Source organism: Eublepharis macularius, chromosome 2, assembly GCF_028583425.1.
Source record: "Eublepharis macularius isolate TG4126 chromosome 2, MPM_Emac_v1.0, whole genome shotgun sequence".
In the NCBI taxonomy this organism is placed as follows: domain Eukaryota; kingdom Metazoa; phylum Chordata; class Lepidosauria; order Squamata; family Eublepharidae; genus Eublepharis; species Eublepharis macularius.
Genome location: NC_072791.1, coordinates 101,876,292 through 101,901,565, shown reverse-complemented (window position 1 = coordinate 101,901,565; position 25,274 = coordinate 101,876,292). Strand labels below are relative to the sequence as shown.

The window sequence follows — 25,274 nt, the reverse complement described above, 5'->3', positions numbered from 1 at the left end:
GTTGATGACCCAGCTTGGTTGGTAGTTGTGCTTTAATCCTTAGTCATGAGCTTTCAGCTCATATATACTGAAAGAACCTTAGTTTCCTCTAGTAGTTTTGACCAGTAAACCCTTAAAACTCTATAGAATGGATACATCCAAATGGAGGTGATGAGATGTCACAAACTCATACAGATTGCACTTTAATGAATTCTTTTTTAAAAATTTTACAGTAAGACCTTCTGTTTGATATGTGTTTACATGTCTATACCACATTTTTGTGTCTCTCTCTGCATGTGCAAACAATCACAATGAATAAATCACAAACACTACAAAATATATCCAATATAGGTCTGTTATGAATAATCTTCGCCTTCCTTATAGCTATATGAGTCTTGTACTTCTTCTTGTACAAATTCTTCTTTCTTCTCCCAACCATTTGGCCAGCCACCATTGACCTGGGTAGTAGCACCATAAGATTTAGTGGTACCATAATTTACATAATTCTGAGTGATGTCCCCTGTTTCTTCATCAAGTTCATCTTCATGTATGAAGCCACATTTTTCTTCACTTGTCTGTTCTGGATCTGCCCATGGCTGTTTCTCTCCTGATGCAAATACACCATAGAATATGACTCCTCCATAGTGGACCAAAGCAGCAATAAGGAAGACGTACTGCCACTCCTCGCGGGTCTGTGAGGAAGAAGATCACCATTTCAGAATAGCTGTCTAGAGTGGGTGGATCCTTTGAATGGATAACAATTCTTTATGGGAACTTGTTACAACAGCTTCCTATATTTCACATGTGAGGCAGACTCCTCCTACAATTCATGAATTAAGTTGTCTTATACTGAGCCCTACCATTGGTTGAATTAGATAAAAGTGTTCATTTTGATTGGTAGGGGGATCTGTAGAAGGCCTAATCCTTACCCTGAGATCATTTTAACTGAAGATCTAGGACTTTCTGCATATTGAGAATATGCATTACTTTGAATTTTGAATTTTCACTTAGATCCTCTCGTTGCTATGGAAAAGAAGTGGGCACAAGCCCTCTTAGAATCCATAACATCCTACATGAAGACCAAAACAGATGCGATAAAAGTTCATGGATCTTTGTCAATTTATTGTGTGCTCATGCAGCTATGATTCAGATTGAGACTATGGAGGAAGAGGGCCACTTCCACATGCTCCATTTTGGGGGGGTCCCTGTCCCAAAGCCACATCTTCCCAATCCACTTTGAGAACTCACCTTTCACATGCATCATCCTCTTGCGTGTTTTGTGGGTGTTTGTCATGGACAAAGAAAAGTCCCCAAACAGAAAACACATTCTTTATTTGCACCTCATCACAAATGATGGCACATTCCCACCCACCCACCCACCTTTCCTTTTTTTTTTTTTTTTGAATGTGTGTGCGATTGTGCTATACCATTGTGCTGTCTTTCAGCTTCTGTAGAAACTGGATATGCATAGTACACCATTCTCTACTGTTGATTTCCTGCTCAAAGTTTTAAATGCAAAAAGTGTTTCATAAATATGTGAACAGTAGAGTAGTGTGATCACATGATTCCATATTCTAGTATATAAAAGGCAAACTGTTTTCCTGACCACTCACTCCTTATCCACATACAGGCATATTATGCAGGGATAAGAAGCGAGTCGGGGGGAGGCAAAACAGTTTGCCTCCTCAGGGGATTCAGAGACATGGAAAAGCTCAGTGCAGTGGCGAGAACCTCCCAAGTTCCCATAGCAGCTAGGGGCGGGGCTCCCTGCTGCCTCCACAGGGCCTTGGGAGGCCCATGCACAAGCCGAGCAGAGGCCCGATCTCTTCCCCCAACCCCCCCCCCGACTGATGCCACCAGGGGAGGCGCAAGGGGTGGGGTGCTGCTAAGGCTGTTGCGATTGACAATCTGATTGCTAAGTGATCCAATGTAGCAAGCACTGCAGTATGAATCCCTTTGTATACGTAGATATTGTAATAGTGCAAGGACCATTTTAAAAGGGGGGGGGAAATGATACAATTGCATATGCAAGGGGTAATGGCAAGAGGAGGGGTCTTCTGAAGTGAAAAAAAAACCCCTCCACATGCATTGTTATGGTAGATAATTGTGCGGAAAAACCAGCATCAAAAATAAAGACAGGACAAAACAGGTTTCACAAACAATGCTTAAAAACTGGGATCGTCACAACCCACTTGCACATGAGAAAGGATGACTTATGTAGTGAGTGAGATAACCAGCCAAAGTTCCATTAGCAGGCTGTCCCATTAAGGACATGTGGAAACGGCCAAGGTGACTGAACCCTTCACATCTTACTTGATTTTGCTCCCAATGTTGTTGTTTAGTGGTTTAAAAGGGGGAAATAATGTTTCCTTTAAAAATTTGTCTTTTCTTTTAAAATACTATTAATAGCATTGGAAGTTCAGTTTCAATTGGCAAAACTGATGAGGGGTTAAAGAGTTAAATCACCTTTTTCACCCCATATGGCCAAAATCGGAATCTTAGCTGTATGCATATGAAAGTTACCTATTAAAGAGTGGTGGAGATTTGTGACCTCCATAACATCTGTTTTGGTCCTGGTTGAATTAGAGTGGCTATCACTGATTCCTGTCCTCTACAGAGCCACTCAAGCTCCTCTTACAGCACAACTATGTTGTGTTGGTGTTTGGGTACGAACCAGTGGTAGCTGTTAAAGCCCTGCTTATGTTGGGTTGGGAGGCGCTGAGTTCTAGCAATATTTGGCTACTGCTGGGACCCTGGGATTCTACCTTCAGATTATAACCTAGGTGCATTAGAGTGGTAAGTAGAATTAATTCACTCTTGCTAAAACATTGTTTAAATAATACTGAGACTGGTTTGTGTCAAAACATCAGTGTTCACACTTCAACCTATCATCAATTCACCTTTAATAATTACAAATGTGATAATAGAATTCCAATAACTAACATTGGTAATGATATATCTTATCCCAACTGGTGCAATGGCATGACAATGTAATCTGAAGAAGAGAAGTTCATTCATTGCCAAGATTTTAATCAATCTTTGTGTGAAGCATTTTGGAAACTGTATTGTTAATTCAACCTACCTTATTCTTTGTCATTGCTCCAACAATTATAGGGCACACCATTCCAGATAGTGTCCCAACTCCATTTGAAATCCCCATTAAGATACTGGCATATCTTGGAGCAATATCTAAATGGTTAACATTAAATCCTGCAACATAAAGAAATGCTGTTAACTGGTCAGAAAATAATATACTATGCAGAATAAAGTACTGTAACTAATTACTGATATTCTTTCCATATTCACAACTCCTGCCACTGTTTAATTATTCATAACCTCTGGGTTTGTTTGTTTTTTACTGTGATGGAAAAGAGACAATTGGTAAAGACAATCACTTACCGGATATGGCAAAGCCGCTGAAGCCCACAGCTAGCACTAAGAATGAAATGGCAACACCTTTACTATGAGAGTAGCCAACTACCAAAAGAAGAGTTGCTTCCATTCCAAAACCTTGAAAAATAAAAGAGAAGAAAGAACTAATACTAGTCACCTCGGTGATCTGTTTAAAATAGTAGATTGGCAGATGAACTGTATTTCCACCAGTGTCAATTTAAGTAAACAAAGTCAATGACAAAATGTCCATTTTTCAGGAATCAATATGGAACAACGTTCAGCAAAAATCTCAGTGATTGGTAACAGGTAATGCTAGAGGTACCTTAGTGGCATGGGAGCTATTCCTCCCTCATGACTTCTGACCTCATCAAGAAGGAGATAGACTACAGCTGCCACAACACTGTTAAGGTAGTGGTGTCAGAAGAGGCCCACTTGCAAAGACATTGCAATGGCCTGTCCTTTAAGAAGCTAAATCAGAGGAATTCCTAGCAAATATGCTTGAGGCTTTAAAGGCCTCCCTATTTATAGCTTATGCTGCAGCAGCTTAAGATGTCACTGTCCGGGGTCTGGGTCCCAGCCCCCAGACTTGGTAGGAGGGAACAGCAGGTCAGCCGGGCTGATGGGCAAACAGAGGGGGCAGCCAGCAGACAGCAGGTCAACTGGTCAGCCAGCTGACAGCAGGTCAACCGGTCTGACTGGCAGGCAGAGGGGGCAGCTGGGGGACAGCAGGTCAACCCCTCCCACAGGCAAATGGAGCCAGAACCTGCCGGTGCCAGGGGCAAGGAGCAAAAGCCCAGGGCCTCAGGAGGCAGGGGGAGACAGAGAGAGGCCAGCGAGTCCCACTCCCCTAGGGAGGGAAAGGGGGCTAGGCAAGGCGGAAGGGGGCAAGGGCAGAGGGATTGGGAGCCCAGCAGTCACCCACCCAAAGACCTTACCTGAGGAGGAGAAGCAGCAGCAGCCCCAACAACCCAAAGCCATGCCCCAGCTAGAAAATAGTAGCCTGGCCCAGGAGTTGCCAAAAGCCAAGCCACTCCAGGTGGGGCTATTGGAGGCACTCTGCAGGAAGCCCTGGGCAACCAGCCAAGGAGCCGCAGCTGGACCCACCTTCAGCCATCAGCTCTGCCAGGGAGGCTGGGCTGCTAGCCAGGGGACTGCAGCTGGACATGCCTTCAGCAATCAGCCAAGGCAGGGAGGCTGGGCAGCCAGAGAACAAGGCACAGCTGGTGCTGGTCAGTGGGGCCAGATCAGCTACCCCAGCTGCAACTGCTTGGTGCAGCCCAAGGCCAGGCTGGAAGAGGGGTGGGGCAGTAGAAGGAAGCCCTATAAAAGCTGGCTGGGAAGAGCTCTGTGTTGGTTGGTGTGAGTGAGGAGTGATGATGTGGAGTGAGAGCAGTAAGATGCAAGGGTGGAGGTTTGGAGGAGAGTTCTGGAAGGAGGAGATGAAGGAGGACGCAGAGGGTAAGCAGGCCAGGTTGAGCAGGCCAGCGAGTGGACTGAGAGGGAGTCTGGGTGAGGTATACCGCCCCTCCTTCCACAGAGCAGGGTCCTGCAGAATCCCTGGCCCCCCTGTGACGTCAGGAGCAGACCGCCCAGTGCCACGCCCAGCGGCAGCGGCTGCAAGCCCTGACAAGTTGGTGGCCCATACGGGGAGAGACGTTCCAACGCAGGCACCAGTCAAGGGGCGGCCTCCCAAGGCCGCCGCCCCAGCGGAGCTTGGACCGTGGCTGGAGGAACGCCAGGATAGGATGTGAGGAAAGCTGGAGGCAGCCTACCCAGCCGCTCCAGTAGAACTAGCACAGACAGCGGAGCTGCAGAGGCAAGCCGGCGTGCTCACTGAGGCCTTGCCAAGGGTTTGCGCCCTTGTTTGGGAAAATAACCCACCGCCTGGCAAGCAGGTGCAGAGTCTATGTGCCACTGTGAAGATAGGCCGGCTGATCCTACAAGCCCTGTTGGACTCTGGGAGTGCAGTCTCAGCAATTCGGCCCCAGCTCCTCCCAGCTGCCACCCCAGTGTACCACTGGATCCCAGTGACGGATGTGATGGGCCGCACCCAGCCATACCCTACGGCCCTAATCACGATAGAGTACCTAGGGGTCCGCCACCAAATGGAAGTTGCCCAGTTAGCTCACCTACCCGTACCAATACTGCTGGGAAGAGATGCCCCAGGGTTCTTCAGGCTCCTCCAGCAGGCAGCGAAGAAATTGGGAAGAGACACCCCAGGGACCGCCGGGTCTCGGCTGAAGGCGGCAGGGGAAGTGACAGACCCACAAGTTGCCACCGCTCTGCAAGTGGAGGAGGCCAACGACCCGGGAGAGGGTCCCTCCACCAGGCCAGGGGCAGAACCATGGGCTGGAGGCCCAGCTGGAACCCTTGCAGACCGCCCATTCCGTGATGCCCAAGGGGCAGATGAGTCCTTGCAGCGCTTGCGAGAGACAGCCGCTCGTGAGGAGGAGCAAGTGTGGGATGAACGGAGGGCCCAACGGCTCCCTCGCATCGAGAAGCAAGGAGGGGTCTGGGTTCGCATAGCTCGTGCCCCAAATGGCCAGGGGGAGGTCCGCCAACTACTTGTGCCAGCAGCCTATCGGGCGGAAGTCCTCCGCACGGCCCATGAGCATGCTTGGGCCGGGCACCTCGGGCACCACAAGACCCTGAGGAAGGTTCTTGAGCAATTCTTCTGGCCCTCCGTGAATGCAGACGTGAAGGCCCACTGCCGCTCGTGTCCCACCTGCCAGCGGGTGGCAGCCCGCCGCCCGCCGAAGGCCCCCCTCTCCCCGCTGCCCGTCATGGAGACGCCCTTCCAACGCATCGCAATGGACTTCATCGGACCGCTGCCACGCACACCCCGGGGCCATCGCTTTGCCCTGGTGATTGTGGACTATGCCACGCGGTTCCCCGAGGTCATCCCGCTGAAGACCATGCAGACCCCGGGGATGGTACGGGCCCTGTCCAAGTTTTTCGCGATGGTGGGGCTGCCAGATGAAATTTTGACGGATCGGGGGGGCCCGTTCCGTGCCACAGCCATGCGTCAGCTCTGCCGGAATTTGGGGATCCGGCAGGTGTTCACCTCGGCGTACCACCCTCAAACAGACGGGTTGGCAGAGCGGCTGAACCAGACCGTCAAGGAGGCCCTGAAGAAGATGACGCGGGACAAGCCTCACCAGTGGGACTTGTACATCGACCCGCTCATGTTCGCCCTCCGGGAGACCACGCAGGCCTCCACTGGCTTCAGCCCATTCGAGCTGCTATATGGGCGCAAGCCAAGGGGGATGCTCTCCCGGCTGACGGAACGCTGGGGGCCCCGGGCCAGCAGCCCCGCGCCCCCCATACAGGAGTACGTGAGCCGGCTCCGTGACCGGGTGCAACAGTCCCAAGCGGAGGCAAATCGCAGACTGACTCGCACCCAGTCAAAGCAAAAGGCCGCCTATGACCGGGGTGCGCGGATGAGGACTTTCCAGGCCGGAGAGAAGGTCCTCGTGCACCACTCGGTGTTCCCAAGAGAGGAAGGGGACCCATGGAGGGGTCCCTACCAGATTCGAAGGGTGCTGGGCCCCACCACCTACGAAGTCCAGTGTGGGGTCGGCCGGCGTCGGCGGAAGACCCTGCATGTGAACCTCCTAAAGCAGTGGCACGAGCGCCCAAAAGAGGAGTGCGGCGTGGCTGAGGACCCGCTAGAGCTCCCTGACAGTGTGCTGCCTTGGACCACTGATGCCCCGGAGTTTGAGGAGCCCAAGGTGGACCCTCAGCTCAACCCAGCTCAGAGGGCCCAGCTACAAGACCTCTGGGCTCGGATTCCCGGGGTCTTCTCCCGCAGGCCGGGCAGCACGAGCCTGATCCAACATGCCATTCCAACGGACCCGGGGCAGACAGCCCGGGCTACCTGGCGCCCCATCCCCAGGAAGCGGTGGGAGGCAGTGGAGAAGGAGACCGACGAGATGCTCAGGCTTGGGGTAATCGAGCCCTCGCGAAGCGCTTGGAGGAGCCCGATAGTCTTGGTGCCCAAGCCGGATGGGACCACCCGATTCTGCATCGACTATCGCGAACTGAATAAGGTGGCCCAGTTCGATGCATACCCCATGCCCCGAGCAGATGTGTTGGTAGACCACCTAGGGTCCGCCCGCTACCTGTCGGCCCTAGACTTGACGAAGGGCTACTGGCAAGTGCCCGTGCGGCCAGCGGACCGGGAGAAGACAGCCTTTGCCACCCCACGAGGCCTCTTCCAGTTCAAGAAGATGCCGTTTGGTCTACACGGGGCAGCTGCCACGTTTCAGCGGCTGGTGGACCAAGTGCTGGGAGAGTGCCGGGCGTATGCAATGGCGTACATAGATGACATCATCATCTTCAGCCCGGACTGGCCCACCCACCTCCAACACTTGGAAGCTGTCATGAGGGCCCTCCAGCGAGCCGGACTACGGGCTAACCCAAAGAAGAGCCACCTGGGGTTCCAGGAACTCCAGTACCTGGGCTTTGTGGTCGGGGGAGGCCGAGTTCGCCCACCACCAGACAAGGTGGCCTCAATAGCTGATGCCCCCCAGCCCCGGACCAAGAAGCAGGTCCGACGTTTCCTGGGACTACTGGGGTATTACGGGCGGTTCATCCCCCACTTTGCCTCCCGAGCCGCCCCCCTGACAGACTGCTTAAAGAAGGGGCTGCCCAACCAAGTCCGGTGGACCCCAGCACTAGAAGCAGCTTTCAAGAACCTGCGGTCAGCCCTCTCTAATACCACAGCCCTGTGGAACCCGGACTTTGACCGACCCTTTATGCTGGCCACAGACGCTTCTGACACCGGCCTTGGGGCAGTCCTGACTCAGGAACATGACGGAACCGATGTCCCCATCCTCTTCCTGAGTCGGAAGCTGCAGCCCGCAGAGAGGCGCTATGCAACAGTGGAGCGGGAGGCCCTAGCGGTCAAGTGGGCAGTGGGGGCCCTGCAATACTACCTGGCCAATAATCCCTTTGTCCTACTAACGGACCATGCGCCCCTGCAGTGGCTCCACCACATGAAGGCACACAACCCCCGTGTGCTGCGGTGGTACCTCTCCCTCCTCCCCTTCCGGTTCACCATCAAGTACCGCAAGGGGGCGCAGCATGTGGATGCGGACTTCATGTCCCGCATGTTTGAGTCTGACCCTGACCCCCACAACTCAAAGCTAAGCGGGGGTGTGTGTCCGGGGTCTGGGTCCCAGCCCCCAGACTTGGTAGGAGGGAACAGCAGGTCAGCCGGGCTGATGGGCAAACAGAGGGGGCAGCCAGCAGACAGCAGGTCAACTGGTCAGCCAGCTGACAGCAGGTCAACCGGTCTGACTGGCAGGCAGAGGGGGCAGCTGGGGGACAGCAGGTCAACCCCTCCCACAGGCAAATGGAGCCAGAACCTGCCGGTGCCAGGGGCAAGGAGCAAAAGCCCAGGGCCTCAGGAGGCAGGGGGAGACAGAGAGAGGCCAGCGAGTCCCACTCCCCTAGGGAGGGAAAGGGGGCTAGGCAAGGCGGAAGGGGGCAAGGGCAGAGGGATTGGGAGCCCAGCAGTCACCCACCCAAAGACCTTACCTGAGGAGGAGAAGCAGCAGCAGCCCCAACAACCCAAAGCCATGCCCCAGCTAGAAAATAGTAGCCTGGCCCAGGAGTTGCCAAAAGCCAAGCCACTCCAGGTGGGGCTATTGGAGGCACTCTGCAGGAAGCCCTGGGCAACCAGCCAAGGAGCCGCAGCTGGACCCACCTTCAGCCATCAGCTCTGCCAGGGAGGCTGGGCTGCTAGCCAGGGGACTGCAGCTGGACATGCCTTCAGCAATCAGCCAAGGCAGGGAGGCTGGGCAGCCAGAGAACAAGGCACAGCTGGTGCTGGTCAGTGGGGCCAGATCAGCTACCCCAGCTGCAACTGCTTGGTGCAGCCCAAGGCCAGGCTGGAAGAGGGGTGGGGCAGTAGAAGGAAGCCCTATAAAAGCTGGCTGGGAAGAGCTCTGTGTTGGTTGGTGTGAGTGAGGAGTGATGATGTGGAGTGAGAGCAGTAAGATGCAAGGGTGGAGGTTTGGAGGAGAGTTCTGGAAGGAGGAGATGAAGGAGGACGCAGAGGGTAAGCAGGCCAGGTTGAGCAGGCCAGCGAGTGGACTGAGAGGGAGTCTGGGTGAGGTATACCGCCCCTCCTTCCACAGAGCAGGGTCCTGCAGAATCCCTGGCCCCCCTGTGACGTCAGGAGCAGACCGCCCAGTGCCACGCCCAGCGGCAGCGGCGGCAAGCCCTGACAGTCACACCTTCTGTGAGGTAGGTGAGGAAGATTTATTCATTTGACTGCTTCAGTAGTTTATATTTCACACATCTGCCATCTGGCCATACAACTGTGCAGAGGAGGGGATCTATAACAACATAAACACCAAGATTTAACCACACTGGAAAGTTTTTTAAAAGAATAATTAATTTCACAATGAGAAAATATGACACAATCAAAGCAGAGATGTTAAAACTGTAGTTAAAATTTGAGTAATCAAAAACAATTTTACATCTCTTGCTTCATCTGTCAGATTTAAAAGGGAACATCTTACTACAAGTCCAACCCACCACTAGTTCATATACTTATGTTGGTTTCCTGTTTCTTTTCTGAAATAACAGAAATGCATTACATCCTGTATTTCCCTGTCTCCATTTTGTACCATTGCCACATATAAGTGACATTATGTCATGTGCTATCTTCACTACATCTAACATGAGAGAGAATTGGATTTAGGGTACGATCTAGATGATCTCCATTCATTTTTTTTAAAAAAAATTATATTCTTGCTGTCCATTTATTTTTTAAAAAAAATTATATTGTTCTGCTTTTCTGTCCTTTAGGGTCAGAACATCAGCCCAAACAGAAAAAGCAATAATACCCTGGGACTCCCTGTTTAACCTTCCAGCCACCGGCCTGACCTTGCACTGTGTGTAGTAGCATATAGAGGTAGATGGTTTTTCTTTCATGGGAAGGGAAGTAGGAGGAGGATGACCCTCTTTTCCCCCTATTTTTTACTAGTAAGTGGGAGACTGGACAGGTTGTTGTCTGCCGCTCTCCTTTTCCAACTAAAACAATTAACCCAAAGTTGAATGAAACAGAAAAAGTAAAAATCACTGGAGGATAAGTAAAAAGAAAAAAAAATGACCAGATTGGTCCTTCCACAGGGAATACTGATCTGGAAAAACTTGGGTGTGCGTGCATGGGTGAGTGTGCAATGCACACAGCTGCTACCTCCCTATCATTTAATGCTGGGTTATCAGTTTTAATCAGAGAAACCCAAAAACCTGCCAGAAGACTTTCTGGAGATGAAATTCCTCCTGGTGCTCCATGACTTGCTATCTTTTGGAGGACTTCTTAAATCCCAGTGAGTGACCCTGGTACCATGGCACATAAGCAAAGGACAGCAGCAGTAGAAGGCCACTCAATGGGTATCAACCATCTCTACATGGCTGGGGAGGACCTCCTCAGTGCAGCTCTCTTTTAATAATTAGTTTTTCTTTCCAGTTTTCACCCTAAACTACATAACATGAGCCTTTGTGTTAGCTGCATAGGCTGCAAGAGACCCCTCCTGCTTCAAACCTACATGTACATGCCCATGTAGATGAGGCTTGTTTTTTTCCATTTCATACACCTCTAATGGACATACTATGGTATAAAACTCACAGACCAATAAATAACATATAAATGGAGTCATATAGTAACATAAAATATTTTGCTTAATTATTCTGATAAAGAAGTAGCTACATCATCATGTGGACTATGATCATACACTCAGATAGCAGTCAGTCCGTATGCCTTGAACTTAAGAATCCTAAATGGTTCTCATATAAATGACCATCCTGGGGAATATACATACTGGTCTGGCACAAGGTTAAGTGTAATTGACTACATGTTGATCTCAGAAAGTTTGGTTCATTTTGTGGCCATTTGAGGTGGCCACATATTGTGGTGGCAATCACATCCCTCTCACTTTGATTATGTCAACTTCCAGCCTCAATCCACGAACCGAAGATAGTTATAAGGGCACCATCGAATATGGGGGAAAATATCTTAAATTAAGATGGGATGATAAAATGAAGAAATATATGCAAGAGCTTCTTAATCAAGAAACTATTATAAAATTGGCAAGGGAAATCATCACATCAGACAAAGGGGATGAGACTATTAAATTATATGAGGTCCTCATTCACCATTTACACCCCCCATTAGAAGGGCATCCAACTGATCCAAAGAGCAAATCTGGGGTAAAGACAAATGGTTGGGTTGATAGGGAGTGCATACTGGCAAGGAAGGAGCTCGGTAGTACGTATCTGACATACAGATCCGACCCAGGGACTGCGAATAAAGAACAGTTAAAGTCACAGAAATTCAAATATAAAAAGCTAATTAATAGGGAAAAGAATGAGGCAAGGGACCTGGCTTGGATACAATTGGGGCAGGCAGTAAAGCTAAAAAACTCTTCGCTCTTTTGGAGGATGGTGGCCAACTGTTCTGATAGAACTCCTTCCCAGGTCTCTAATGCTGTTATGCCGGAGGCCTGGAAAAACCATTATAAAGAACTATATGGAACAGCTGAGGAGCCAGCGCCTTTGCTGGAGAATTTGGAAGATTTATCAGAATGGCCACCTGTTAAGCCTTCGGAAGTAAAATCTCTAATTGAAACCTTGAAATCAAAAAAGGCTCCTGGACTTGATTTAATACCGGCAGAGCTGATTAAAGAAAATAGAGATTGGTGGGCTCCACTGCTCGCCAAATTGTTTACAGAAATAGACAGGACAGCAAGAATTCCTACAGGCTGGAATACAGGAGTTATAGTTCCTATTTTTAAGAAAGGCAACAAAAGTGACCCAAATAACTACAGACCTATCAGCCTCCTAAGTATAATAAGTAAGTTGTATGCTAGTCACCTGAAAGGAAAACTCTGGGAGTGGATTGAGCAAAATAATATTCTGAGAGAAGAACAGGCCGGATTTAGACCAAGATGCTCAACCTTGGATCACTGTGTAATTTTAGACCATTTGATCACTAAATACGCATCTAATAATATCGTTTCCCTGTATGCAGCCTTTATAGATTTTAAATCTGCTTTTGATATGATACATCATAACCTACTATGGGAAAAGCTAAAAGGGATGGGTATTGAAAAGAGATTGCTGACCCTAATGAGGGCTCTGTACAGGAATACTAAGATCCAGGTAAGGACAGATGCCCAAGGCCACCTTACAGAAGCCATAAAAGCAGAGAAAGGGGTTAAACAGGGTTGTATTTTAGCACCAACTTTGTTCAACCTCTTTATAAATGACCTAGGGGAGTACTTAAACTGCCCAGAGGTACATGCCCCCAAGGTTGCTGACAGGCATGTCCCCCTTCTGCTATATGCAGATGATGCAGTATTAATCTCTAGAACCCCCAGTGGCCTTAAACGAGCTATGGAAATATTAGCTCAATACTGTCAGGCCAATTACATCAAAATTAATTATCAAAAATCAAAGGTTCTAGTTTTTGGGAGCAAGTGGCGAACTTACCAGTGGAAGATAGACTCGATGGATATTGAGCAAGTCCGTTGTTTTAAATATTTAGGAACTGCCTTTCAGGCTTCAGGCTCTAGAAAAGCTCATGTGGACCATGTTACAACAAGCGCAGCTAAAAGTGCGCGAGCGATTGAGAAATTTTATTGGTCTTCTGGGGGCCGGAACGTTGCAGCAGCAGTCAAGATTTTCAAGGCTAAGTCTCTTGCCCAATTACTTTATGTGGCGCCCTTGAGCATAACAACACATCAGTCTTATTGGCAGTCACTGGAAAAAGTGCAATCCAAGTTTTTAAGGCACATTTTGCAGGTTCCCTTTTGTGTCTCTAATGCACATATTCGTTTGGAATCCGGTATGGTCACTGTAAAAGCACGCCTGTGGATTGCTACCATTGTCTATTGGTTTAAGCTAAAAACTAATCCCTCCGGTTTAACCGGTTTAATAGCATGGGATTCTAGAGTACCACTTTGGATCAAAGAAACGGAGCGCAAATTGGGTTATTATGGTCTTTCCAAACAGTTTTTTATGAATATGGAACATGACATGGTCAAACCCTTTGTGAAACAACGGATCCTGGATATTGAAAGGCAGAACGACTTGAGTCAAGTCAAAGGGTATTTCCCGGGAATAGATAGCCTAAACCAAGTGATAATGATGCCTTACTTACAAAACTTGGATAAAGCAGATTATAGAAGAGCAGTTACCCTCCTCAGAATGGACACGTTACCATCAGTGGTCATGGAGGGCAGATATGCAAAACAACCACTCGAGAAAAGAGTATGTATATGTGGGGCTGGAAAAATAGAAACTAGGGGACACGTACTCTTCGAGTGTGAGCTTTATCAAAATATTAGGGCAATCTTCATAACTCCAATTTGTAATAGATTCCCAGGTAGAAATGACAGATTCTATCTAGATAAGCTTTTAGCCGATAAGGACCATGAAATTACATTAAAGGTGGCAAATTTTGCTGTGCAAGCCATACGGATTAGGAAGTATTTTACAGGGGGAAATATTAAATATTTTATAATGTTAAGGATTTTAATATTTAATAATTTGGTCTTGGGCACTCAGGTTTTGGGGTTTTGAATATTTGGGACTCTGTACCCTGAAATTTTAGTGAATAGATTTGTAAATAATATGACTTACCATGACTGGGTTGTATGCTATTATTGTGTGGTCTATGACCGTAATAAAGATTGACTGATAGCAGTCAGTCTTATTGATGCAGATGCAAGCATCTCCTCCCACCATGCATATAAAATAGTGTGTGACATGAGCACTTTAACAGTTTTGATTCACATGAGTCTTACTCCTCAAAATTGGGAGAGGGAGAATTGTACAAATCAGGCCAAAGCAGGCCAGTAAGTGCTACACAAGGAAGCTTGTTTCATACAGTCTAGCAGAGAAGACAACATACATCTTGAAGAAAGCTGATCAAGGAGCAGGTGAAATTATGTACTAGCTTTTAGTTAGGTTGCTGTAATACTCATAGTTCCTTGTGTTGTTGACTGCTGTTTGGAAAAAGCATCCAAAATAATTTCTTGGAAGCTCATTTTTTTAACCTATAGAGCATTGATTATAAATAGAGATGGGCATGATCTGCATTACGAACTAAAAAAACCCACGATAATGGCGATAGCGCGATCGTGACCCGGCGGATTGTGATTGTCCACGGCCAACGATCCAGCTGCCTGGATCAGGGCGATCGGGCTCAATTCGGGAATCCAGACACTCAGGTGCCAGCAATCTATTCCCCTGGCAATGGAGCCAGGGGAATGCCTGAGCTCTGTTTGTCCTCCTTCTGTCACCCTGGAAACCCGAATGGAAGCCCAGCTTTCCTTGATCAGCAGGGCTTCCTTCCAACCACGGAGCAGCAAAGCAGTCACAAGTTGGGAGAAGACACCCAGGGGAGGGAGGGGGAAGGGGGTGTTCTGTAGCCATGGGCACTCCAATCTCATCCCTGCAAACCCTGATAGGCAGCTCTGACGGCCAAACACAGACCTCCTGTGTTGCTGAATGGGACCCACGCTTATAAATAGCCATGGTCTCCCAGGCTGGGTTTCACTTTCTGCGAGCAGTGGAGTGGGACAGAGCTCTTGCTTGCTACTTGCTAACCTTTGGAGAGAGAGAGAGAGAGACTGAGAGAGTCGGCCGCCGCCACAACCCACCTTCCCACATAGCTGGGAATACCAGTGTGCCCCGCTTTGGCATCCACGATCCACGGTTCGGGAACGGGAGATGATTGGTGTGGATCGTTAATTTGGGATAGTCGCCAGTGCCGAACCATGATCCGCTGGCTCGTTATTTTTTTTGGATCGTGCCCATCTCTAATTATAAACCAGATCCAATGCCATGGAGCATTTGCAAGAAACAGAATGGAGCACTAAGACCCTAAGAAAGGCACCGTTATTGAATTATGCTGCCGAAAACAGAGGGAGCATTCCACTGTGCATTTAAAGTGCATAAATAAAATAATATTAAGACTCCAGCTGCATATTTTCAATTAGTTTGTTTTGTTTACAGAGCATGAGTTCTCATACAATATTAGCTGTTCGATCAGATGCTGGTGAACTGTTAGCTGCAAACTAGGGAAAACACCTGGTGGAATGTTTATGCATGGAATCTTAAAAGGTTGTTGACTAATAAGGATTATACATAGGGAAGTCTAGGCTCAAATAAAGTATTATTCTCAGCTGTTAAATGACACTGTAATCCCTGATTAAGTCCTGATTAACACAGTCAAATTGAATTCCCTATGTCCACCCAAATACAGCTTTTTGATAATGACTACTCTGATATTGCTAATGAAATGATCAGGGTGGTTAAAATGTTCATCCTCTGGCTATAATGTAAATTAAATGTCATGGCTTACCTCCACAGTTCATTATCTTCCTGACAGTAGTAGTTGAAAGAATTTGCTTGCTTCTTAGAAAGTCTGCAATTTGCCCACCAATAGGCACAATAATAGTCATCACTAAATGTGGCAAAGCAGATAACATGCCCACCTAAGATTAGAACGAGAAATAGCATGTGAGAGTGCAATTATCAGATAAACCTTTGTGATTCTCTGCAATTTCAAGAGACAGAATCTTGATGATGGCAACCAATGTTATAAAATGTTGATCTCTGGGACTACATCATCAACCAGTGACACACATTGATATCACATTTATTTGTGCATTTTTTATTTGAATTACTAGTGACTTTGAACTTCACGGAACAAAATATAGATTAGAACAAGAATTCTAGCCTACATGTATAACTTCAGATAAGATTTTATAATGCCACTTCAGGTCTTATACTGACTAACCAATTGTCAGTTTAGAGAAACAACATTGTAGCATGGATCAGCTTAAGAAAAAAACCTGATCTGTATGATTTCTGCATTGGCCATATAGCAAAACTCTTAGAAATATGCTCTGCCATAAGATGATCCCAATATCCAGCATTCCACTAAAAACCACACTAAATATGAATTTATGTTGACTCAAATACTGAATCTAGACTGAATTTCACTTATGATGGGCATGCATGAGCCTGCCCCATCCTGAAATAGTCACATGAATTTTATGACACCCACAACTAGGTGTGGAGTGTAGCAGCTTTTTCTGGTACACAGTGGGACATATTGTGGGCAACATAGCTAGTAGAGATGCATTCTGAGCATGCAAAGTCTTATGTAGTGGGTACAACAGTTCAAGTGATTTCCAATAACTCTTTTATTAACAAACATCAAAACAGCAGTTACAGAATACTCAACACCCCTCCAAAACACGCCCACACTTAAACTCAACCAATAGCAAACACATGGTATCCAGAAACCCTGTTTGCTAGTTCATTAGTCTGCAGGGGAATCCTGATCGGCCGGCTCAACAACATGGCCAATTGGAATGCAGCTGTATGGAACCTTGCTACAAAAGCCTTTTTGATTGAAGCTCCCAGTACACTACAGAAAGGTTTTTTTCTGAGCTCGATCTATGCACAAAAGGGGAAACTGCACTAAGTAATTGTGAGTTGGCATATGATAATCACTTCAAAATAGATAGATAAGGAAAAGAAGAAGAAAAAGATGGAAAATGCAATCTGTCTTCTTGTCATTTTTTCTTCCTGTCTTTCACTGTCATTGTACCTAGTTACTTCCTTGCTTCCTTTTTCTTTCCTTTTCTCTAAAGTATTTATTTCATTCCTTCCTTTTAGTTAGATAAAATGCTGCTGTCTGTCCTCATAGATTAAGGGGCAGGGAGGTACTGCATTGAGTGTGCAGTTGAAGAGAAAAGCCTAGAATAAACTCTGGGAGATGCCTGGATTAATGTTGCTTTGGGGACTAGTATGCAGAGAGTCACCATGAGTCCTCAGACAAAGGTGTCCTCTGGGTCCCCTCACCCATATGAAACCCAAACATTATTATATGAAAATAAATCACATGGCCTCTCCTGTAGGCCCACAGGGTGGCTCGGGGACTCCAGAATTTTGTCCTCCTAGCCTTGTCACACCTCTGGGCAGCCCTCTTGGAGACCATTATTATAAGAGTCTATTGTCCTTTCCTCCCCTGCAAAGTCTAACCTCGCAAAATCTACACAGAACATCCTAACATTTTGGGAAGAAACAAAACAGTGTTCAGTGTTAGTCTGGTCTAATCCCATTAAAACCAGTGGAAGAAAAAAGTGAGAAGCTATATAGGCTGAAAATTATGCATGCAACATTGAGATCCTGACCTGGATAGTCCAGGTGAGCCCAGTCTTGTCAGCGCTTGGAAGCTAAGCAGAGGTGACTCTGCTTAGTACTTGGGAGATCACTAGTGGTGATGGGAGATCACCAAGAAAGCTACAGTCATTACACAGAGGCAAGAAATGGCAAACCACCACATCTCTTGCCTTGAAAACCAACATGGAGGTAGGTAGATATTGAAAGTAGTGCCTAGCTCTGTACTTAGTGGAGAATTCCTCTAGGTTTGGAATATAGTAAAACCAAAGCAGTGCTACAGTAACAGTGTTAGAGACCATTGTTTTGAAAATACCTTTCAGTGGCTTTCTTTGTGGTAACATCTCAGTATAATATAAACTCTTAAACTTAGGCTGCTGAGGAGTGCAGATATCGATACTTGAAGTAATTGTTGCATCTGTGGCTACTTTCACATGGGGACAGGAAAAGGCAGCTTCAAGAGCAGCAGAAAGTGGTATGGAAGTGGGTAGAACAACATCCACATGCCCTGTCCCTGTGTTGCTTGCTGCTGTTGTGCCCCCTCTCTTTCCCTCCATATATAGGTGTAGAAACAAATTATCAACCTTTCCCATTTGAAGCAAGGAACATGCAGAGAGTTAATGTTAAAATACATTTTTTAAAAAATCAATGGCTTTGTATTCATGTCTCCCATAAATTTTCAATTTCATTCCCTCTGAAATAAGATGGATACCTTGCTAATTTCAAAGCCAAACACCTCTTCAAAGTAAGCAGGTTGACTAATGAGCAGCAGGTAAAAGGTCCAACTTCTACAGAAGTTTGCAACAATTATTGCATAGACAGGCATAGAAGTAAAAAATTTTCTCCATGGAGTCTTGTATTTCTGAAACAAAGAAAAGCAGCATTTTACTGGCTTTTGTGCACTTTTTATTAATTTTTTCACCACACCATCCATAATTGCTCACATCTGTTACCGTGACTGACTTGACATTTGTATACTTGTATAGTTTTCAACTAGGAGCAAGTAACAACAACAACGACAGCAACAACAACTTTCGATTTATGTACTGCCCTTCAGGACAATTTAATGCCCACTCAGAGCGGTTTACAAAGTATGTTGTTATTATTATCCTCATTACAATCAACCTGTGAGGTGGGTGGGGCTGAGAGAGCTCTGAAAAAGCTGTGACTGACCCAAGGTCACCCAGTTGGCTTCAAGTGGAGGAGTGAGGAATCAAACCTAGTTCTTCAGATTAGAGTCCCGCACTCTTAACCACCACACCACAAATATTTGGAAAATGATCTGTGAGTAGAAAGAACATAAAATGATGCACTAGTGCTTAACACATAGAGAATTTTTTGTAAAACCTTGTTTTCATTTCAGTTCTAGTTGTAAAAATAAAACAACTTTCATATTAAAGTCTAGGCGGCTTGTTTTTTATTAGTTGGCATTATGTCATTGGCTATTACTTTGCTATTTAGAGTGCTGACAGAAAGTGCATTCCTAAGTAGAGTTTACATCCATCTAAGCTATTGGCTTCAGTGAGCGTCACTGTTAGATTAACAAAACACTTTAAATTTCTTTTTCTTTCAAGATGAAAATGTACTAGGAAATTGTAGCCCCAGCTTGCTTCTGTTTACAGTGGGACCAACATTAATTTTTCAGTTCAGCCTTTGGCCAAGGCTGATTGTTTATATACTGACAACCAAAAATAAAGTTCTTACTAGGGGTGTGCGATTTGGGAATCAGATTCAGGAAAAATACCCGAATCTGATCTGATTCATAAAGATATGGTATTTCCGAAGCTATTTGGGTCGCTTCAAAAAGCTTCAGGGCAGCCGGCAGCAATTTGCTTGCTGTTTGCATTTGCAAACAACTAGCAAAGTTCTGCTGCTTTCAAGCTTCCCGCACTTTTTTTACATCTTGTAAAAAAAGGCAGGAAGCTTGAAAGCAGAAGCTGTCTTGCTGTTTGCAAAGTTACTTGCAAACAGCAAGAAAAGTGCTTTCAGAGATTCTTGCCTATTTTCCTGAATGGGAGGGATAAGGAAGGGTGACTAGGAGGACAAGGAGAAGGAGGGAGAGAGATCGGAAAAGGGAGGAAGGAGTTAGGAGTGTCCAATCCTGAAGAAGCATTCTCCTTCCAGCCAATGGGATTCTCTGGAAAGAATGCATTTTTTGAAATGCTGCAGGGTTTTAAATTGGAGGCTTGCCTTAAGCAAGCTTCCATTTTTCCCTGGCTTAGAGAGATTCATGAGAGACTAGCTGGATTCTCTGTCTGTGGTGGTCTAGGATTTGGCTGGCCTCATGGTAGACCCATCTGGATTCTGGACTGCAAGAATTGGATTCCCTGGTGACTGACTGACTCACCGCTGGACTTCAGGAGACTGGTAGGAGAGTCAATCACTGACTCACTGGGTTTTCTCTTTGAGGGGAAAAACCCAGACTCACTGGGTTTTCTATTTTCCCATAGGGAATAATGGAGACTGGAGGAGGAGAGGAACACGTTCTTTGGGAGGCCATGAAATGGCCCCCAAAGTCCAATCTCTCTGAATGCCACCCCAAGCCACCTAGAAAGACCCCTTTCCCCCCCATAAGGAATAATGGAGAGTGGAGGCAGATGGGGGTACCTTCTTTGGGGAGCCATAACATGGCCCCCTGAAGTCCAATCATTATGAAACTTGGGGGGTTGTTAGAGGAGAGTTAGGATAAGTTTCCCACAACCCAAATATTACTGGCACTGCACACCCCTAGTTCTTACCTCCATTGCTCCCAAAAGATTGGCACTCTCTCCAATACTTTCTTCTATGTATCTGCGTTCTTCATCTGTAATTGTGGGATGCTTTGCAGGGCTCTCATATGACACCAAAAGCCAAAACATGTACCAGACCATGCCAAAACTTCCTGTTAAATATGTAAAGAAAGGAGGGATTTAAACACACTCTCTGAATTAGATTGCACAAAAACAAATTATAGAGTTGCTCAGTATTCGGTACTGAATAGCACTTTCCTAATAGAGTCATTCTTCTCCTGATACTTCTGTGCTAGATGTGAGTACTGATAAAAGGACTGTTATGTTCTCTTTTCTTTACATGAGAAATCACTGGGATGTTTGCATGAATTAGGAAGCAGTCCTATACAGATTTACTCAGCAGTAAGTCCCTTGTTATTCAATGGGACTTGCTCCCAGGAAAGTGTCATTAGAATTGGAGCCTTAGTAGCTCTGTATGGAGGTGAGCATATATTTGTTGCAATTTGTATGTTCACCATAGTTTAGCAAAGGGTTGTTTTAATGGGAAAATTGTAGAGACCACAATAGTACTCCCATAAATTCATACAATCCCATCTAGATGACAAGACTGCAGGTGTGTGCACTCCTACTTTGTGTGTGTGTGTGTGTGTGTGTGTGTGTTGACTTGGGCTGCAATCCATTGAAGCACTTTGCTATGTTCACTTTATAAAAAATGAAGCTACATACTTACATTTCTACTTAACTGAAATGCCTCCTTGTTATAACCTTTCAAGGTCTTGCTGTACTAAAAATATTCACCATCATAACAGAGCTATGACACTCTTTCTGACAGTGCCATATACTTCTGTGCTAATTTGAAGGCTCCTCTCTCCATAACAAGGTAGAAACAAGTGCATAAAACATCTCATGCAATGTGCCGGAGCTTTCCATCAGTAAGAAGCATATAAAATGAGTAGAGTTGATTAGTGCAGAATAACTATCATGGGTTTACATTCATTAATTGGTTTAATTTTTAATTTAAAATGACATATTTTGAAGCATATTCATCAGTGTGTCCAAAGATCAATATGTGGGCATCCTTCTTTACATTTTTAAACATCACTATTTGAATATTTTTTTAAAACTCTTAGATAGTTTTACCTCTTTAATTTTGAAAGTTCATAATGATTGTTCCCCAGTCTAGTCCCCCCTCAATAGAATACTTAAGTTTTTGAAACCATTTAACTTTCACATCAAGACAAATAAATAGACATTTCACAAGGAACTAAATGTTGTGCATTTATAATGGAAAGGTGCTAAAAATGCCATCTTTAACTGTTGATGAAACTAAAGATACTTTAATGAGAGCCAGCTTGGTGTAGTGGTTAATAGCGCAGGACTCTAATCTGGAGAACCGGATTTGATTCCTCACTCCTCCATTTGAAGCCAGCTGGGTGACCTTGGGTCAGTCACAGCTTCTAGCTCTCTGCCCCACCCACCTTACAGGATGTTTTGTTGTGGAGATAATAATAACATACTTTGTAAACCGCTCTGAGTGGGTGTTAAGTCATCCTGAAGGGCGGTATATAAATCAAATGTTGTTATTATTATATTATTATGAGCAAGGAAGAGAACTTCATACATAGCCAAAGCTGTCTTTGAAGATTTTATTTTTACCCTCTTTAGGAGCTGCTACAAAAAAAGCCTTCAAAAATATCTGGTAGTATGATGGCTCCCTAATTTTTATTTCAGGGTTTGGCAAGTGCCAGCTCAAGTATCAACTCTGGCCCCTCAGGGAGTCCTGTCAGCTGCTTCTAGTACCCACCCACACTCATATCTTCTCCTCTAAGGCAGTGGATATAGAAGAGAGAAGTAAGAGACAGCTAGAAGGAGACATAACATATACATCTTAGAGCCCCTCTGGAGAAAAAAGCAGCTTTGGAGGGTGGACTTTATGGTGTTATACCATGCTGAGGTCTCTCCTTTCTCCACATTCTGTACTCCTCATGCTCTTCAGAATTTTTCAACCAAGAGTTGGCAACCCTATGGAAACATTATGCTGAAAGGACTCCAGGGCTGCTTAATGGAGGAGAACAGCAGCAGCCAGGCTGAAAACAATGGAGTGCATAAGAAGGTTGCATCTTGTTTTTGACCCACCTGACTGAGAATGAGGGCTGCCAATTCCAGTTTGGCAAATTCCTGGTGATTTGGGTGGATGCATAGGGATGGGAGAGTCTGGGGAGGGAAAGGGATTCATCCACAGTGTGATGCTATAAAGCCCACCCTCTGAAGAGAACTATTTCCTCCAGGGGACCTCTTAACTGCAGTCTGCAGATGAGCTGTAATTCCAGGCCCCTTCTTAATGTTGGTAACCCTATGGAAAATACATTCTGGAATCCTTTTGATGTTGCAAAGGACTCTGGGACACCCACCAACTTCATTTTGTTATGAAGAAAAAAGGAAATGAAAGGTGTAGCCAGGTAGGGTCAGGAAGAAGATGGGGGAAGATATACATCTAGCTCTTCATCTCCTTTGCCCTATGGGAAATGTCATGTGACTGACATTTGTTCTCACTGATGGGTACATTTCCTTTACAGACATTACTGAGTAAGCGTCATTACTTCCCATTCATGCAATGCTATTTCAATAATGCATGCCTAGAATCCCCTCATATTTTATTTACTTACGGTTGGCACCAGTTTAATATTTCTAGGAAGCAGTTCCTTGCCCTGTTGCAGTCTAGCCTTCTTCCCAAACAAGGCATCTGTATCTCTAATTGCTGCACAACAGGACTACATTCAAGTGTAGCTTCTACATTACAATATCTGTGTGTAGACAATAGTGTTGCCAATTCCAGGTTGGGAAATTCCTGGTGATTGAACATTGGAACCTGAGAGCTGGACCAAATGAGACATTTTTCACGAGGCGGGTCGTCGCAAGTTTACCTGGGAAATGTTGGAGCCTCCTTCCCCTCCCTGCCGCTGCTCACCACCTGCTGCCCTCTCTGAACATGTGTGTTTGTGTGTGGGGGTGGGGCCCCAAGGCATTCCCCCCATCTCCTACCAATCACCTCACAAACTGGAAAGGAGCTGAGGAAAGGTGATATATTTCTTTTGGGGGACTGGAGTGGGGGTGGGACCGAATAATGACAGAAGAAAGCAAAGGGGAAGGAGAAAGCAGGAAGGACCTGGTGAAACAGCTGCGCCTCAGGATGGGTGTTTTGAATAAGCTACTGAAGATGCAAATCCTTCTTCCAGGCACAAGCCTGTTGGATGCGAGGGCCCCCAAAGACTGTTCTGGGGCGGGCTGCTGCTGCTCTCTCCCAGGGTGCCTGGAAGAAGGATCATTGAGAGCTGCTGGGTTCCAAAGATGGGAGCCACCATGTGCCGTGCTTCCCTCCCTATCCCTTGGGCTGCAACCAGAGCCACAGGTGAGTCTGTGGCAGGCTTTTATAACTGATGGTCTGGATCACATACTATGTGAGCATAACAACACTCACAGAAGCGAACTTTCTGAACTCCCCCTCTTGTTGTAGCTTCTATATCCTGCCTCCAAAATCCTATCCCCCAGACTCTGATAGTGTTCCTGGAACAGGATGGAGGTGAAGTGAGAGTCTGCAATGGAAGGGCTGAATCATGAAAATGACTCTCCTCTTCCATTGATGAAAGTACCTTTCATAAGTAGAAAAGGCAATTAGGTTTTAAGACATTAATTTGTATTATTATATCCACAAACCTTAGAACAACATTATGAAGAAGCAGGGCTCATTTTGAGGGGGAACGCACAGGAACGCAGTACCAGCAGTTCCTCAGAGGTCACATGTCAGGTGGCCCTGCCCACCTGACTCTCGGCCGTTTTGGGCCTGTTTTGTTCTGGATTGGGGCCGAAACAGCCCGGATCGGGCCTCTGACAGGAGATGGATCACTCTCCTGTTCAGCAGCAGCCCAATCCTGACCATTTTGAGCCCCTTTTTGGCCATTTTCAGCCCCTTTTTGCCATTTTGGGCCCAATTTTGGTCCTGAATGGCCAGGATTGGGTCCAAAATAGCCAGGATAGGTGATGTCAAGGGGTGTGGCATATGGTAATGAGTTATGCTAATATGTTATGCTAATGAGTTCCTTTAGCTCTTTTTCTACGAAATGACCCCTGTGAAGAAGAGTATTTATGATGATGCAGATCGGTGAGGGATTATGGCTTTCCTAAGGCTATACAATGAGCTCATGAACTTGCTGAAATTTGATTTAAAGACATCCAATTCAGAGTTTCTATGCTAAAGTTGTGATCAAAGAATGGCCACCATGCTCTATGGGTAATGGGGTGGGATTTCTGTCATGGGATTTTGAAGGAATGCATCACATGCAGCAGGTAAGCAGGGTTCCCTTGCCTACTGTATGGCACATGTAGACTTAATGATCCATTTCTATGTTTTTTTTAAAAAAAATTATCTCCCCCTGCCAAAAAATGCTTAGAGGCATATAGTCATACATAGTTCCCCTTACAACTTAGCTTTCCAACTCTGTGAGGAAAGTTAGGCTGAGAAAGAGCAGACAGACTCAAAGTCACCAGTGAGCTTCACAGCTGTCTTGAAGCCAGGCCTACCCAGCCTAAATCCCACATTCTGCTTACACTAGCCCTCGTGCTATATTTTTGATCTAATCTCTTTAATGTAGCATCAAGTCTAACTATAATTCATAACATTTCTATTAATAATAAAATAATACTTAAAAATCCAGTCAGGCTATGGCTATATAGACAGGATATGAGGCAGATAGGGAATATCATACCATACACGTAGAACACAGAAGACCACCCAGTATATTGCACTAATATCCCAGCCAAAGGCATAGCAATAACTGCACCTGCATAGGAGCCTGGAAAAGAAGATAGCAATTTATAAAATGGAAATGCTTACAGAAATGGTAGCAGTTCTAAAATGAATATTCATAAGAAATCATGTGTGTAGTGTGTGCATAAATTGGGCAT

At 45.9% G+C, this 25,274-nt stretch overlaps 1 protein-coding gene across 1 annotated transcript in view; it reads right to left on the bottom strand.

Moving 5' to 3' along the window:
* Window positions 1-335: 335 nt before the first annotated feature.
* Window positions 336-25,274, bottom strand: part of SLC17A6 (solute carrier family 17 member 6) — an 80,849-nt gene continuing 55,910 nt past the window's right edge. The window contains exons 6-12 of the mRNA XM_054971893.1: window positions 25,076-25,162; window positions 20,322-20,464; window positions 18,296-18,445; window positions 15,755-15,887; window positions 3,379-3,489; window positions 3,062-3,189; window positions 336-671 (exon numbers count right to left, since the gene is read on the bottom strand). Of these exons, the coding sequence (XP_054827868.1) occupies window positions 336-671; window positions 3,062-3,189; window positions 3,379-3,489; window positions 15,755-15,887; window positions 18,296-18,445; window positions 20,322-20,464; window positions 25,076-25,162 (1,088 nt within the window). The remainder of the gene's footprint in view (window positions 672-3,061; window positions 3,190-3,378; window positions 3,490-15,754; window positions 15,888-18,295; window positions 18,446-20,321; window positions 20,465-25,075; window positions 25,163-25,274) is intronic.